The sequence below is a fragment of the Kogia breviceps genome, chromosome 19, assembly GCF_026419965.1.
Source record: "Kogia breviceps isolate mKogBre1 chromosome 19, mKogBre1 haplotype 1, whole genome shotgun sequence".
Taxonomy (NCBI): Eukaryota; Metazoa; Chordata; class Mammalia; order Artiodactyla; family Physeteridae; genus Kogia; species Kogia breviceps.
Window position 1 is genome coordinate 6887529 of NC_081328.1, and position 18059 is coordinate 6905587.

Genomic DNA, 18059 nt, shown 5'->3' on the forward strand with positions numbered 1-18059 from the left:
ATTATTTAGGCAGGGGCCAGGGTGAACTTCTTAAAGTCATGTCACCTCCTCGATCAAGAACTTTCAAAAAAGCTTTTCCCACTGCACTTACAATGAAAACCAGCTCCTTAATTCTCTACAGTAACTAGTCTCTGCTCCCTACCTACCCGTTCGACTTCCTCTACTACCACTCTCCCTCAACCCTGACCCCAACCTTACCCTCTAAGCTTCAGACACACTGGTCCTCTTTCCATCCCTCAAACACACCAAGTAATTTCCCATCTCAGGGCCTTTGCACTTGCTGTTCCCTCTTCCTGTTACCCAGCTCTTCACCTGGCTGGCCCCTTCTCATCACCTTTAGCATCAGCTCTGGACCTCAGCAATTTTAAATAGGATGCTCAAGGTGGGTCCCATTTCAGCCAAGACTCGAGGCAGTGAGGTGGTGAGGGAGTGAGTCATGGGGCTTTCTGGGGAAAGAACATTCCAGGCAGACTGAACAGCTATAGCAAAGGCCCTGTGTGTCGCATAGGAAGAGCAAAGAAGCACGTATGGCTCGAGGGGCTGAGCAGTAAGAGACAGGGTGAGAGGTAAGAAGGTGGAGTTGGGGGGAGAGAAGGCAGGGGGGACCTTGCAGGCAACTGCAGGGACTTTGTCTTTTGTTTTTAAAAAGGCAAAGACTGTTGAGCCCTAGAAATGGCACCATCTGACTTACACTTTAAAGAGTCTTCTGGCATCTGTGTTGAGAGCAGATCGGGGGAGAAGAGTAATTGGCAAGAGTACAAGCGGGGAGTCCTGGTAGGAAGCTACGAGAATAATCTAGGAGAGAGAAGGTGGTGGCTGAGACGAGGGTGGAGATGCTGCGACGGATGGGATCTTGGATGTACTCTGAAGGGGGAGCCATTGGGGGGACACGGGGGTGGGGCATTAGAGGAAAAGAGCAGGTGACGGTGACTCCAAGATTCTTGACCCCAGGGTTTCTTAGTTCCAAGTGTGACGTAAGCCAAGAGCTTCTGGTGACCATTATGTGAAGACACGTCCCAGGGGAGAATCCAACATGAGGAGACAGAGCCAAGAGAAGAGGGGAGGAGATGGGTTTTGTTCTATTTTATTTATTGTTATTATTTTCTTTTGGCTGTGTCGCAGGAGGTGGGGGTCTTAGCTCCCCAGCCAGGGATCAAACCCGTGCCCCCTGCAGTGGAGGTGCAGAGTCCTGACCACTGGACCGCCAGGGAAGTCTCCTGATATCACTGTTTAAATAGCTGCCCCTAAAGACCCACTTGACTTTTCATTCATGTGAACCAGTGAATTCACTTTTGACCGCTGGGGAAATCTGTATATGGATTGAACATAAACAATATTAAGAAATTAGGATTTTATTGGAAAATATTTTTAGAGATGCATACTGAAGGATTTAGAGGTAGAATATCATGGTGTCTATAATTTATGTTAAAATATTTTGGCATAACATAATCAACTGAATTAAAAATAAATTCCCTTGGAGCTATAACCTAGTTTAAGTAGTATTTTTTTTTTTTTTTTTTTTTTTTGCGGTATGCGGGCCTCAGGCCTCTCACCGTTGTGGCCTCTCCCGTTGCGGAGCACAGGCTCCGGACGCGCAGGCGCAGCGGCCATGGCTCACGGGCCCAGCGGGTCTGCAGCACGTGGGATCTTCCCAGACCGGGGCACGAACTCGCGTCCCCTGCATCGGCAGGCGGACTCCCAACCACTGCGCCAGCAGGGAAGCCCTAGTTTAAGTAGTTTTTAATCTCTTGAACAACAAAAAGGGTTCTCAGTCAAGTGCTCTGGACTCTCTAAGGCCTCAAATCCACTTGGTAAATGAATCACTGAATTTCCTTGCTAGCGAGAAAGCAACATGCTCTATGCAGCAATGTGGGGGAAGAGAGATTGCTGCCTGGTAATTGCTGCTAGCTCAGAAGGAATCCCAGCTGGACGGGAATTCCAGAGAGAGGCTAGATGAGAAGCAAGTGGACAGTGGGAGGCTGTTCCAGGTCACCCCCGTGCCGAGCCTGGTAGGATAAGAATGACGAGAACCAAAGCCCCAGCCGGAGCCGGAAGCCAAACCCTGGCACGCCGACCTTACCGGAAATGATGCTCTTGCCGTCCCTCATGAAATCGATGCTACGGCAGGTCATGTTGGGCACGGTGATCCGCAGCAGCTCCCTGTTGGACGGCGTGTGCCACACCCGGATGTCCTTCTTGGCACAGGTGGCAAAGAGCTCAGCGGTGCCACTGCAAAGAAGCCACCAAGAGGATAAGGGACGCAGCCATACGAGATGCACGGTGTTTCTCAGGTACCGGTTTGACACTAAAATGGCCTTCACGAGGATGTAGGGAAGGATGCCTTTAGACACCTATTATCTCAGGCTTGATGGCCTTACAGATTTCTTGTGTAAAATGGCATGTGATCCCCTCAAACCATCTGTGGACAATCTTGCATAGTCTTGGGACTTCCCTGGCAGCCCAGCAGTTAGGACTCTGCAATTCCATTGCAAGGGGCACGGGTTCAACCCCTGGTCCGGGAACTAAGATCCTGCAAACCACGCAGTGTGGCCAAAAAAAACAAAACAAAAAAAACAAAAAAACTTTCATAGTCTTTTCTCTTACGAAGGGTTGGGACAAAGTTGCTCAAAAGGAAAATAACCAATTTAAAAGTCCTTCAGTGTTCTGTTGATTGCAAGTAACACATGAGAAGAAATACATCTGTGGAATATTTATATTAAAAGAGAAACACACCTTTGCTGTAAAGGAGACAGTCTTGTTAAAATTTCAAAGAAGAAAACGACAAGGGTTCTAGAATTCATGTTTGCAGACAACCCAAAATACTTCTTTGCTTAGTTATGAGAAAATATGAGATTGTGAACAAGGAAGAGAAACCCAAAGTAATTGGTCTGTTGGGGTTTTTTTTTCCCCCCAATGGACAACTCATAAATATAATGAAAAATGTCCAAAAAATTACAGATTATTCCAATTTGAGAAAAAGGAGTCATACCAGGGTACAATAAAGACCATCTGCTTTATAAGTATGCATTTCTAGGGACTTTCCTGGTGGTCCAGTGGTTAAGACTCCCTGCTTCCACTGCAGGGGGCACGGCTCCATCCCTGGTTGGGGGAACTAAATTCCCACATGCCACAGGGCGTGTCCAGAAAAAAAAAAAAACGCATTTCTAGCTATAGTCCTTGTGGAGACTGGGCTTTTAGATTTAAATACCTCTCAAGAAATTCCTACCTATCAGCATAAGCACATCCATAAAAAGAGAGTCCCTCTCTCTTAGGTTAAGATTTACTCACTTTGGAATGAATGGAAAAGTAAGTGGATATTTTCCACATATTTAGCTTTGGGGCTCAGAGGTAAAATTATGATGCTGGACTACTACCTAGAAAGAGCAAGTTCTGGGACTCTCCTGGTGGTCCAGAGGTTAAGACTCCACGCTCCCAACGCAGAGGGCCCGGCTGGGTTCGATCCTTGGTCAGGGAACTTGATCCTGCATGCATGCCACAACTAAGACCAGGCAGAGCCAAATAAAATAAATAAAAAAATATTTTTTTAAAAAAAGAAACAGCACGTGCTGGAACAGGAAAGCAGGAGCTCCTTGCTCCAGGCAATTCTGGTTAACAGAGATCAAATCAAGCCAATGTTAGAGTGGTAATATTTATTGAAATAAGAAATGCTTTATGTCAGACACTGCCTTCAGTGAATGAGCTCCTCCTTGGGGGGACATGAGCTCTTTTTTTTTTTTTTAATTCATTTATTTATTTTTGGCTGCGTTGGGTCTTCATTGCTGCTCGTGGGCTTTCTCTAGTTGTGGCGAGTGGGGGCTACTCTTCGTTGCAGTGCGCAGGCTTCTCACTGTCCTGGCTTCTCTTGTTGCGGAGCACGGGCTCTAGGCGTGCGGGCTCAGTAGTTGTGGCACGCAGGCTCTAGAGAGCAGGCTCGGTAGTTGTGGCACGCAGGCTTAGTTGCTCCACAGCATGTGGGATCTTCCCGGACCGGGGCTCGAACCCGTGTCCCCTGCATTGGCAGGCGGATTCTTAACCACTGCACTACCAGGGAAGTCCCAACATGAGCTCTTAAAGAAGCATATGGGGGCTTCCTTGGTGGCACAGTGGTTGAGAATCCTCCTGCCAATGCAGGGGACACGGGTTGGTGCCCCGGTCCGGGAAGATGCCACATGCCGCAGAGTGGCTGGGCCCGTGAGCCATGTTCGCTGAGCCTGTGCGTCCGGAGCCTGTGCTCCGCAACGGGAGAGGCCACAACAGTGAGAGGCCCGCGTACCACAAAAAAACAAAAAAACAAAACAAAACAAAAAAACAAAAAAAAGAAGCATATGGACTCCTATGAAAATCAAGTATCATGGAATGAATCCACCTAGAGAACTTTCCAAATTCTCCCTCCCCGAGATGAACAGTCTACTTCCTCAGGAATTAAGCCTAGTCCAAGAACGTCCTGAGTTTAGGATCTGAGAGATTAAGTTCCAAATTGATTGGCTCAAGATGGTACACTAAGTATGTGTGCTCCTTCTCACCCAGCTAAAATCCCACCCCCGGGGAGTTCCGTGGCAGCCCAGTGGTTAGGACTCAGTGCTTTCCCTGCCGCGGCCCGGGTTCAATCCCTGGTCGGGGAACTAAGATCCCACAAGCGGCACGGCACAGTCAAAAAATAAAAAATAAAAAAATAAAATCCTACTCCTGGATATATATCCGGAAACATACGCTTGTAATGTTGGAGCAGTGAAGCGGTCACACAAACTCCCCACAGATAACACTTATAAAAGCCAGATAGGACTTCCCTGGTGGCGCAGTGGTTGAGAGTCCGCCTGCCGATGCGCGGGGCGCGACTTTGCGCCCCGGTCCGGGAGGATCCCACGTGCCGCGGAGCGGCTGGGCCCGTGAGCCATGGCCGCTGCGCCTGCGCGTCCGGAGCCTGTGCTCCGCAACGGGAGAGGCCACAACAGTGAGAGGCCCGCGTAACGCAAAAAAAAAAAAAAAAAAAAGCCAGGTAAAATGAACAACAATAAGAACCAAAAATCCTGAAGACGGGGCTTGCTGGTGGCACAGTGGTTAAGAATCTGCCTGCCAATGCAGAGGACGCGGGCCCGAGCCCTGGTCACGGAAGATCCCGCATGAGGCGGAGCAACTAAGCCCATGCGCCACAGCTACTGAGCCTGCGCTCTAGAGCCCACGAGTCACAACTACTGAAACCCGCAAACCTAGAGCCCGTGCTCCGCAACAACAGAAACTACCGCCAGAGAAGCCCGTGCACCGCAACGAAGAGTAGCTCTCCGCAACTAGAGAAAGCCCGCATGCAGCAACGAAGACCCAACTCAGCCATAAATCCATAAATAAATAAATAAATAAATATATTTATTAGAAAAGAAAAAAGAAATGCAGGGACTTCCCTGGCGGTCCAGTGGTTGAGACCCTGCACTTCCACCGCAGAGGGTTGTGGGTTCGATTCCTGGCTGGGGAACTAAGATGTTACACGCCGTGTGGTGCAACAACAAATTTAATTAATTAAAAAAAAAACTGCCCAAATTACTGTGTGCCAGCTGAATTCTACATGTAAGGGGGGAGCCTCAAAAGGAAGAAAAAGCAGGCAGAGACCCGAGAGGATACTATTTTCCTTTTTAAAAATTCTATTTTTTTTCTTTCTTTTTTTAATTTTAAGATTCTTTTTTTGAGGACAGAGCTCATGGGATCAATTTGAGAGTTTTTTACCTTTTTACCTTTAGCTGAGCACAGTACATTCACCAACTGTGCTCAGTTTGGGTGGCTGAAAGCTGAACCTTATGGGCTTAAAGCGACTGCTAGTACGTTTCTTTTGGGGATATAAATGTTCTAAAATTAGATTATGGTGATGGTTGCACAACTCTGTAAATATGCCCCTAGAAAAACCATTGAATTGTACACTCTAATGGGTGAACTTTATGATATGTAAATTATATTTCAATAGAGCTGTTAAAAAAAAAAGAAGTACAAAACCTAAATAAAGACTACATAAGAAATTGAAAAGGTATTTAAAAACTTACCCTTACAAAAGGCACCAGGACCAAATAATTTTACAGATTGATTCTACCAAGCTCCTTAGAAAAAGAGAGGAAAAGTGATACAGAAAGGAAACAACCAATTTTCAAATAAAGATTCACCTAATGGGAGGCACCAGCTATTTTCACTATTAGAAATATTTGGAAGAAACTAATCACAAAGACTCATGGAACCAAAACTACATTTTGTGATCTTAAGGATCAAGTTTTCAAAGAGAGTCTTGCTACCTATAGAACAATGACTTTGAGTTTTGTAAATTCAAGTGAAACACTGAGGAAGTTCAGAGCAAAAACTGTGACCAAACTCATGGAACAAATCTCACCAAAGACAAAAGAGGTTTCAAATTCAAATAGGCAAACTATGACTGTAGCTCTTTTTGATATTAAAACTGCTGATGGTTACTTGTTTCACTGGGTTTGTGAGGGATTTACCAAGATATACAGCAACGAGATCCAGAAGAACTCAATCTTATGACCACTGCCATCAAGCATGCCAAACTTGGAAGACCCAAGAGGTGCAAACAAATGACTTGAAAGATGTTTGAAAAAAGGCACTACTAAGCTTTTCTCCAGACAGCAGTGGGAAAACATAGAAAAATTTTGACAGTCTGTTCACCATTTCCATGATGGATTTATTAGAAAAACCAACATTCTAAAGAGGCCCAATTTGAATTATGAAACCAATGTAGCTGCTTGGTAAAGGCAACAGAAAGCCTATTAAAATAATTCGCTATAACAGAAAAATTTCAGGAGAAAAAATAATTTATTATGACTTATCACGATCGATTATGTTAGTTGGTATTGAAAGTACATTAATAAAATTACATTTCCTTGCACACAGCACCAAATCTCCACGTTCTTATCATTTTTACTGTCTTCTACTTACAATGGAAAGACGATGTCCTCAACAGCTTCAAAGTGACAAGTTGTAATGAGAGTCTCTTTGAAATCTGTGAAGTTGACACGATAAATGTGTGACTCTTCTGTTCCTACAAAGAACTGGTGTCCTTCCCCTCGAAGTGTGATAGAAGTGATGCCACCTTGTAACTGGATTTTCCTTTAAGGAGGAGCAAAAGGAGAAGCAGATTTCCTCAATCGATGAGTATTGATTAACTGTCCGAAGCATTACAGAGGACACATATCAGGCGTGTGACCTGGGACATGCCTTTGAGGAGGTGGCATAGTTGGAAAGGCAGGGGTTACATGGTCAGCCCATGGTCAGCAAAGGGAGAGGCCCATATGGCCTACTATAGTCAGGGGACCTTATCTGTGAAATGTGGTCTGAAATGGGTCATGTAGCACAGGTAGGTTTTAGATAGAGGGAACATTCCAGGCAAGGAAATGGGCACAAACGACCATATGCCAATTAATTAAACACTTATTTATTAATTCCATTTCTGGGAAATAATCCTAAAATCAGGGGAAAAACCCTTTCTGTCAAAGAATGTTAGTATAACCTTATTTAAAAGAGTAAAGGGCTTCCCTGGTGGCGCAGTGGTTGAGAGTCCGTCTGCCGATGCAGGGGACACTGGTTCGTGCCCCGGTCCGGGAAGATCCCACAATGCCGCGGAGCGGCTGGGCCCGTGAGCCGTGGCCGCTGAGCCTGCGCGTCCGGAGCCTGTGCTCCGCAACGGGAGAGGCCACAACAGTGAGAGGCCCGCGTACCGCAAAAAAAAAAAAAAAAAAAAAAAAGAAAGAGTAAAAAGTTGGAAACAACCTAAGTATCCAATTGTGTTGGAATGGTTAAATGATCTAGGGAGCAGTGACTTCAAAAAGTATTCGCCCGGCCACTAAAACCATGTTTCAAAGGTTATGGAGTATACATATTTTACCACCATAAAAGATCATGTAGTAAGACTGAAACTATTTATGATGTTTGCATTAAGTAAAAGACCAGAATACAAAAGTTTATATATTAAAAAAGTACAATTCTTTTAAAATGTATATGAATAACACACGGGCAAGAAGAAATAACAAAATGTTAATAGTGGCTATGTTTGCCAGAACTCTCAGGGGTTATTTTTTCTTCTTCCACTTTTCAGATATTTCAGATGTCTCTGCTCCCCAAACGTTTACTGAGTATGAGCTTTCTTACAAAAAGAATATATAAATGAACGAGGCCCTCGAAACCCAACCTTGCTCTGCAACTAACTTAGTTTTGACAATGAAAATACAGTGAGGGTTCTTTATGCCATTTTTTTTTTTTTTTTTTTTTTTTTTTTTTTTTTTTTTGCGGTACGCGGGCCTCTCACTGTTGTGGCCTCTCCCATTGCGGAGCACAGGCTCCGGACGCGCAGGCTCAGCGGCCACGGCTCACGGGCCCAGCTGCTTCGCGGAACGTGGTATCTTCCCGGACCGGGGCACGAACCCGCGTCCCCTGCATCGGCAGGCGGACTCTCAACCACTGCGCCACCAGGGAAGCCCCAGTGAGGGTTCTTGTGCAGGGAACGAGCGTGGGAAATGCAGTATTTTACAAAGAGTCATTTGTTGGTGGGACACAGAACAGTGAAGGGGGAAAGGACAGAACCCAAGTCATATCCCAGCTCCTTCACTAACTAGAGCTCTGTGACTCTGGGATAAGTTAGAAACCTCTGGGCCTCAGTTTACTCAACCAGAGAATAATTCCTCCTTTACAGGGTTGCAGCTGGAGATAACAGAGGTAACACTACATGAGCCCATACAGGGCAGCTGAGAAACACTGGCCCTTGGCGTCTGGGCTGCAAAGAATACAAGGTGCTAGGGTTCCCAGGGCTGTAGGGGCAAGGCCAGGACCTCTGACCCCCAGCCATCTGTACAAGCATCCGAGTTCCCTCTCTAACCTCCATGACCCCTCCTGGGAGCTGCTTCCTCAATCTACAAACCCAAGGAGAAGGAAATCACAGTATCCAATTTGAGCCTTGCTGGCTCACAGGGTTATGCTGGAGACGTTTATAGCACCGACCTTGTAATAATTACTTTGAGTCTAATTATCTTCATTACAATGGAACCATTTGTGTATTAAAAACGAGGGGTTAAAAACTGAAAGGGTTAATTTCCTATACTCACTTCATGGGTCCAGAGTCGACCCAACGCTGCTCTGAAGTTGCCTCCCCCTTTTTTAATTCCCCTTCATACAAACAAAAGACTGGTCCCAATATATTCTCCAGAAGACCTACACTGAGCACTGAATTTAAAGTTGCAACCTGTTCCGTCTGCTTCAAAACCTAACCCCCCTCCTCCACAAGCTACTCATTTAGCCCCTAGGTACTCACCACGCTCTAATACCATGTACTTTACTTTTGTTTATTATTATTATTATTATTATTTTTTTTTTTTTTCCAGTACGCGGGCCTCTAACCGCTGTGGCCTCTCCCGTTGCGGAGCGCAGGCTCCGGACGCGCAGGCTTGGCGGCCATGGCTCACGGGCCCAGCCGCCCCGCGGCACGTGGGATCCTCCCGGACCGGGGCACGAACCCGCGTCCCCTGCATCGGCAGGCGGACTCTCAACCACTGTGCCATCAGGGAAGCCCCTGTTTATTATTTATTGTCGTCTCCCTCCTGCTGGAATGTAAACTCCATGAGGGTAGGGATGGGTTTTTTTCCTTCTTTTTTCTTTGCTTTATTCATTGATTTCCCAAGCACCTAAAATAGTGCCTGGTACATAGCAAGCACTCAATACAGAGTCACCTGCATGAAAACAGGTGATGCCCGCTTCTCCAATGTATATCCATAGACACAGAGCTCAGAGGCCATGCGGGCCGTGAGGTTGTGTTTATATATCATCTTGTATTATAGTGACTTTTTCATGTTTGTCTATCTTATCCCCAAACCAGACTGTAAGTTCTGGGAGGGCAAAGACACATCTTATTCTTTCTTTCTTTCTTTTTTTTTTAACATCTTTATTGGCGTATAATTGCTTTACAATGGTGTGTTAGTTTCTGCTGTGTAACAAAGTGAATCAGCTATACATATACATATATCCCCATCTCTAAGATGAGATTCTTTAACCAAATGTCACTTTGCCAATATCACTTAGTTCCTGGCTTTAGGCAAACCTCCCTCTAGAGGGTCTCTCCCCATCCAAACCCTGTGGAGTCTGGAACTTACTTGATGGGTTTGTAGCTGGGGCTTTTACAGAAGACCAGCAATCCGGCTCCAGAGCCCACCAATAAACCCCCCATCTTCAGGCACCTGATAGCTGACACTCCCTGGAGGGAGAAAGAACATTAAGAAAAAGGCCAAACGGTTTCATCATTAAGAATCTATGCGTCGGGCTTCCCTGGTGGCGCAGTGGTTGAGAATCCGCCTGCCGATGCAGGAAACACGGGTTCGTGCCCTGGTCCGGGAAGATCCCACATGCCTCGGAGCAACTAAGCCCGTGAGCCATGGCCGCTGCGCCTGCGCGTCCGGAGCCTGTGCTCCGCAACGGGAGAGGCCACAACAGTGAGAGGCCCGCATAACGCAAAAAAAAAAAAAAAAAAAAAAAAAAAAAGAATCTATGCGTCACCTGACACAATGGGCATGGCCACGGCCATGCTGATGGTGCCCTGGACGAAGCTAAGGAAGGTGTTGCCTATAATGTACCCCCAGGCTGGCTAAGACGCCTCGGTGCCAACAACAAGCTCGTGTGCCCGGAAGTAGCCCTCCCGGTCCTGCAAGGAGCAAACATGCTGCACCAAGCTTCTTGCCTTTTAAAACCACCTGTGCATTCTGAATATATTAAAAATTAACACTTTACATCCAGCCAAATGCAGTTAGCGCAGAGACATAAGCACGGCCACAGCAACAGCAGTTCCTCAGTTGCCACTGGTTTCACCAGAACTTAATCCTTAGAATGCAAAGAGACTGTTATTTGAAATCCAAAGAAAGCACAGGAGACCCATTATTGTTTGGTGACTATATTTTCTGAACCTAAAGCATTCAGTTTGTAGCCTTACCAGTAATAAGAAACATACTTAAAGTCAAAGCCATCTTCAAAGTCTGGGGATGTATGATGGTCATTTTATATCACCCTCTATGAAGTTCTAATCTGAAAATGTGCACGACCAACATCTTCTTTTTTTAATTATTATTATTATTTTTATTTTTGGCCAAGCCACGCAGCAGGCAGGATCTTAGTTCCCCGACCAGGGATCGGACCCATGCCCCCTGCAGTGGAAGCGTGGAGTCCTAACCACTGGACTGTCAGGGAAGTCCCCCAATATTTTATTTTAAAACACTCAATAATAGTATAGCTAGTGACTTGATAGGTTTGTGTCTTAATGAAGTTTGGATATTATAAAACAAATATGATGGCCCTTCAAGTTACTTTAAATTGAATTTTGCCTGTTCTGGCTCAAAAGGCATCCCATGACGCTTGAGAAGAGAAACCAAGGCTCAGGCATATGAAGGCATGAACCAGAATTCCACGCTGCCCTCTCCTGTATCCCACGCCCAGCTCCCAAAGTGCTGGAACAGGACCATGGGATGAGTGCCTGGCCCGTGAGGAGACAACCCTGAATGCTAAATATTTCTAGCATCTGTTCAGGGACTTAGGGAAGCAAGGGAGAAAGAGTTTCACAGAGCTTCGAAGTTACATACGTGTAATTTCTAAATAAACTTTTTTGAAACTATAGATGATATTGTTCAAGTGCACAGGTTCTGGAGCCAGTCTGCCTGGGTTCCAGTAGCAGTTCTACTCCTTGTTAGCCATGAGATCTTAAATGGCATGGGCTTTAGTTTTCCTCATCTGTAAAGCAGGGATGCAGTGGTACCTATAGCTCATCAGATTGCAGTGAGGACCCAATGAGAGCACAAGAAAGGTGCTGTGCTCCATGTCTGACCCCTCAACACTTACTGAGCATGTACTGTTGTTTAAATTATTACTATGGGGCTTCCCTGGTGGCGCAGCGGTTGAGAATCCGCCTGCCGATGCAGGGGACACGGGTTCGTGCCCCGGTCCGGGAGGATCCCACGTGCCGCGGAGCGGCTGAGCCCGTGAGCCGTGGCCGCTGCGCCTGCGCATCCGGAGCCTGCGCTCCGCCACGGGAGAGGCCACAACAGTGAGAGGCCCGCGTACCCGGAAAAAAAAAAAAAAAAATTATTATTATGATCATCATCGTCGTCTTCAGTTTAGTGCTGTATGCCTAATAGTGTTGTATGTTCATTGGAAACCATTCCAATTCTTTATCTTTCTAACCACAGAGCAAACATTTGTTTGTTTGTTTGTGCTTAGTTTGTTTTGTTTTTTATTGAAGTATAACTGACTTACAACACATAGAGCAAACATTTCAGTAGAATTTCAAAATGGGTAACTGCCCGAGATTACTTGATATTCACACCAAATGTCTCCAGTGGTACCTCCTGTCCCTTTGTCCTAAAAGAATTATTTGCTTTCCACTTGTGTAAAAGGCATCCTGGAAACATTGCTTTATGGAATTTACCATTGGACCTGAAGTAGGTATTAAAGCATCCATAGGAGACTTAAGTGCCACAGGTTTGAGGAACACTAAGACAGTCAGCATCTTTTCTGGAGAGGCACTTACATCCCAAGTGGTGGGGAGGCAAAACTATCCAGATCAGAATTTTCACATAGTGTTTTATGGAGCCCTTTGGAGGTATCTCAGGGGTCGGAACGGGCAGGGCTCTCAGCCTTTCCCTCCTTTAACCTGATCTGTTTTGCTTTCATCTGTTGAGTATATTGGAATCCCTCTCCTAAAGATAATTTGAAAAACACTGGCTTGGACTATACCTTGATCTCCTGTGGGGTTATTTCTAGACTCTTCTCTGCCTGTACTAGAGCTTTCTCTCATTCTTATGCATCTCCTTAAAAGCTGGAATAGTAAACGGTTGTGTGATTAAGAAAACTCTAACGTCTTCCCAGGAACATGGTGCAATATTTCAAAGCTTCTTGGGACTATTGGCTAAGTGGAAAAGTATCTGAGCTTAGTTAGAACCATCTGTTCTATTGCCAGACATGAGATAGGCAGGTGCAGAACCTGGCAGCTTTCAAATTCAAAGTTTAGTAAAAACAGTCCTTGTAACTTTCTGGGGCACTAGAAATAACAGCACTTATTCTGTCCAATTACCCTTTGATTGTAGGCTTTTTATTTTGGTTTAAATATCAAAATCTCTCACTGGACTTTTAACCTGAATTGTTAGGAATCCTGCAAATATAAGCAATGAACACTTTCTACGTCTTGCTCATGACTTAAAATGTCCGCTGGGGCTAAAATCTAAGATCTGGTTATTCGATTAGAAAAAAGAATGATATATAGTCTTGTAAATGAAAGAGCACATGTCTCTTACACGTGGCAACTAGGCTGCCCGAATGCTGGAACCAACGTGGTTACAAATCACAAAGCCACAGGCCCTGAGCTTTGAAGATGAGGGGAAAAAAAAGGTGTGTTTCTGATCCCTAATTGAGGACATTGTAGGAATACCTCTGCCCTGAATATAAACCAGGGAGGAGGGCTTGAGCGAAGTAATCAACTTGACCTTGCAAATTTAGGTGTGGCCTTAGGTCCATCACAGACTTGTCATTTTTTTCCCCACAGACACTTAACGGAAGTCTGCGCTCACAGCGGCAGGAAGAAATCACTAGAAAATGTCAGGGCAGAGCAGACTTTGATGGTCTCTACTCACCAGACTGAATCTGTCCTTGGCAGGCCCAGTGTCGGCCAGCAGCTTGGTCCTAGGGCTCACCTTTAGAACATCTCCAGTGGTGGTGCCGAGGTAGAAAAAGCTATCATCCTCGGCCATCTGGGGATCAGAGGGAAAACGAAATCTGAAGACCTGGTTTTCGCCAGTGATGTGTACGAGCCCCCGATCGGGGAGGGGATGAGCTTTCTCTGAACCCCACTGTGACCTACAAAAGGCACAGGGAACTCCGCTCGATATTATGTAACAACCTAAATGGGAAAATGTATAACTGAATCGCTTTGCTGTACACCCGAAACTATCACAACATTGTTAATCAACTATACTCCAATATAAAATAAAAAGTTTAAAAAAAAAAAAAAAAGACCTACAAAGGTCCTTATGGCGACTCCTGTTTCCTCAGACTCAAAGATGGGTAAGAACAGCTTCGAGGGGAGCACGATAGGGCCAAACTCAGAACTGGAGGAAACATTAGACTCCAAGCAGCCTGTGCATTTCACCGGACGTTGACCTGTGTCTGTCGTTAGCCTGCACATGCCGGGACACCTCCAAAGGCCTCCTAGGGAGAAAGCGTGCTCCTCCAGAGAGAACGTGCATTGGCTTTATCTCCTATTTCAAAGCCTACATTCATCAAATGAGTATGCATGAAACAAGAGGAACAAGTCAGTGGAGAATGGAGTTATATGCATGAATATTCGAATCCACCTTCAAAACATATGAATAATTCCTCCTTATGGAGGAAACTGCATTTCAACAAGGGGTTTCATTGTCAGAAACTTTCTTTCCGGTGCAGAAATAACAGAAGTGGCGAAGGGAGGTGCTGGGGGCTCTGAGGACCTCCTGGCTACGTTGCTTCCCTCCAGGTGAGGCAGGTTCCTGGGATCTGATGGCAGTTCAGGTCCCACTGAAACAGATTTTCCTAGAGCTGCGTCTAGGCAGACTCTCCAGCCTCTCACGGGGTCTGTCTCACCTGTGCCTCCTCAGTCAATGTCCCCCACGTCCAGACCTCACCTCCCCACCCCTAGCCCTAGGTACGTGTACCTACACACACGTACACACGCACGCGTACACGCACAGACACCTATCCTGGTCAGTACTGTTAACAGGAACCTGTACTAACAGCTATACCTAAAATAACACTTAGAGTAATACTCACTGAGATACTCATGACTATTCTTTTAACTTGTCCTGTTTGGCACTCGGTTGGCCAGATCTTTCTGTTTGGGACATCCAGCTCCCATACTCGAATTGTCCCACTGGAGAAAAGAAACCCACAATCAAATGGATACCCGTTTAATAGACACTTCATCTCTTCTCTGTTTTCTGCAGGGCCTTGAAGGAGAAGCTGAAAGGATGAGAACTAGGTATTTCGGGGGGTTTGTTGCAGCCTGGTGATCTACCCAAGATACAGTCGTCCCTTGGTATCCACGGGGGATTGTTCCAGGACCCGCCAGCGGACACCAAAATCCACGCATGCGCACGGCCCATAGGTGGCCCTCCTCGGTATCCACTGGTTCTGCATCCGCTATTCCGCACTCGAGATTCTACCAGCTGCAGAGATCTAAACATAGTGCGTGATCCACCGTTGTGGCCGAATCTGCGGATGCAGCACCCAGGGGCACTGAGGGATGATTGTACTCCATTCAATGCTTGCGACCACCCTGCGAAGTAGGTTTCATGATGCCCCCGCTCTCCAAACGAGGAACCGCAGAGCCTACACACAGCAGGGCAAGGATTCCCACCCAGCTCTCTCTCACTTTGAAGCGAATACTCTACCCACTGGTGAAAACAGACACATACGAATAAACAAGTAAGTAAAGCAAACCAAAATTCATCAAGTTATGTTTCTTTCAAGGTATGGAGTTGTGAGGAAAACTTTTAAAGGGAAGGACTAACTTATGGACAGTCCTGTCTACAAGGAAGGAGAAAGGAGACAGGGCAGCTAAACGTCAAAAAGCATCAGCACCTCAGGTGAGACTCCGCACATACTTGCTATTTAATCATTGTATGTTGAGTTACTCTGAATACCTGTACAAAAATATCATGGTTAGCGTCACGAAGACTTCAGCTGATATCTTAAGGCAGAAAAGATTAATGCCAAAATATAGTTCATCAAGTTTAGTTTCTGTGTTTTTTGTTTTTGCTGTACGGGGGCCTCTCACTGTTGTGGCCTCTCCCTTCGTGGAGCACAGGCTCCGGACGCGCAGGCTCAGCGGCCACGGCTCACGGGCCCAGCCGCTCCGCGGCACGTGGGATCTTCCCGGACCGGGGCACGAACCCGCGTCCCCTGCATCGGCAGGCGGACTCCCAACCACTGCGCCACCAGGGAAGCCATAGTTTTGGTAGGTTTTTTTTAGCACCCAGAGTCACGCACATATTAGTAAGTGCTCAACAGTATTGATATTTTGAATGTACTTTGCAAACTAAGAAAAAAAAATCAGCTTTTCCATGGCCTCTGTGGTAGATGTCATTTGGATGCTGAAATACTGGAATTTGCAGGACATCTCATGGGGGTCAGTATAATGGAACACTTGAAATTGGGACCAGCACGGAGAATCCAGTGTATATGGGTACATGCCAGAAATATTATTTAAGAGTGCTAACTTTTTCTCGGTTGCCAATGTCACGAGAAATTAACGCAGACCTATAATAAAGATTGTCCTAAAAAAAATTTTTTTTTGTTTGTTTGTTTAAATTCCGGTTTTGACTCCTGGGGAAAGATTATCAGCAGACGTCAGAACTGGCTGATGCCTCCTGCTCAATCACCTGTGGAAGAGCAGATAGACCGCCCCCCCCCCCATAAAAGTTTTAGGCAAACGACTCTGCAAACCAGAAGGGAGTTGAAGAGCTTCACGGCCACCAGTGACCCCTTGAAGTCAGGGTAGGACGTGGTCAGCTGCTTTAGGATCAGAGAACTGTCCTGATAAGATTCTCTCCTTAGGGGCTGGCTTTCATGCCAGCCAGTTAGTTTCATGGCCTCTGAATAAATCCTTCCTTGTAATTAGCCACGGAACAGATGCATGCCGGATGTCACCAGGTGGGGGCAGGAAACAGCACAGATTCTTTACTCCGGCTGGAAAAGTAACGAATGACCTGTGCCTTTCACAGATGGGAGACCACAGGTGGGCTGAAAAGGATCGCTGCAACCAACATATGCTTCAACCCTACCTTCAGATTTCTGACCTGCGAATTGGTATGTGACATGAAAGAGGATGCTTTTATACAGGTTTAACCTTCATGTCAAACTCCAGACAGGGCTCTGATGGGTGAACCTGTAAATTAATTTCTTCTGTTAGACAGATGCAGGCCTCTGTTCAGACCTTCAGCTTGGTACCCCACCCGCTTAGCTGCTTGAGGCCGACCCTACCAGAAATGATCGCATATGGCTGATAGTCAAATATCTGAAACTTGCTGGTGCAGTTCATTCACAAACTCTCCTTTCACGGGATCTAAAGGAAGCGCAGGTGGTAAGAAACATCAACCAGTAAGTGAATCGGTGCAACTGGGCAAATGACCCTGTGAGCACTGATTGGGGGCAATGTGTTATCTGTAACAAAAAGACCAGAGCCTGAAATGGGTTCAGCAGATCAGCAGAACCTTTTCAGTAGGAAGCACAGAATAGTCAAATAACCATATTTAAAAAGACTTTCAGGGCTTCCCTGGTGGCGCAGTGGTTGGGAGTCTGTCCTGCCGATGCAGGGGACGCGGGTTCGTGCCCCAGTCCGGGAAGATCCCACGTGCCGCCGAGCGGCTGGGCCCGTGAGCTATGGCCGCTGAGCCTGTGCGTCTGGAGCCTGTGCTCCGCAACGGGAGAGGCCACAGCAGTGAGAGGCCCGCGTACCACAAAAAGATAAAAAGACTTTCAGCTAAAAGGATTTTTAATGATTCCCAAATCATGAAAATTAAGATGGAAGTGATTTACAGCTTCTGGACACCTTGGCAGCAGATGCGTACTTTCCAGCAGTGACAAACATCTCATCGCAGCATTTGGAGAAGATGACCGTGGTGGCATTCCCGACGTTGAGGCCGGCAGCGGGGCTGCCACAGATGGCGTCTCTCTTGGCTATGCTCCACACCACCACGCTGCACAGACGAAAGGACAAAGAGAGTCAGGGGAAAACAGGCTTTCAAAATAAGAAACGGCTCTTTTAGCGGTTCTAGAAGGAAAAAAAATACAAAGGTTACTTACAGAGGAACAAAACAATTACACTGCCCCCCTGCCCCCCAGACGTCTCCTCAATCGCACTGGCTTAGAAGATAAACGGGTGACATTTTTAAAGTTTTGAAGGAAGATGATTATGAGGCTGGAAAACCATGAGCCTATCAAGTTTGATGCTAAATCGCAAGAGATTTTCAGACAGGCAGGGCATAAAAGTTTACCACTCATTTATCTCTAGTAAA

The 18059-nt window shown here is 46.1% G+C and overlaps 1 protein-coding gene across 1 annotated transcript in view; it reads right to left on the reverse strand.

Moving 5' to 3' along the window:
• Positions 1 to 18059, reverse strand: part of CFAP52 (cilia and flagella associated protein 52) — a 38059-nt gene that overhangs the window by 11223 nt on the left and 8777 nt on the right. Inside the window, exons 4-9 of the mRNA XM_059048169.2 lie at positions 17613 to 17741; positions 14815 to 14914; positions 13644 to 13760; positions 10128 to 10228; positions 6928 to 7098; positions 2081 to 2229 (exon numbers count right to left, since the gene is read on the reverse strand). Coding sequence (XP_058904152.1) covers positions 2081 to 2229; positions 6928 to 7098; positions 10128 to 10228; positions 13644 to 13760; positions 14815 to 14914; positions 17613 to 17741 — 767 coding nt within the window. The remainder of the gene's footprint in view (positions 1 to 2080; positions 2230 to 6927; positions 7099 to 10127; positions 10229 to 13643; positions 13761 to 14814; positions 14915 to 17612; positions 17742 to 18059) is intronic.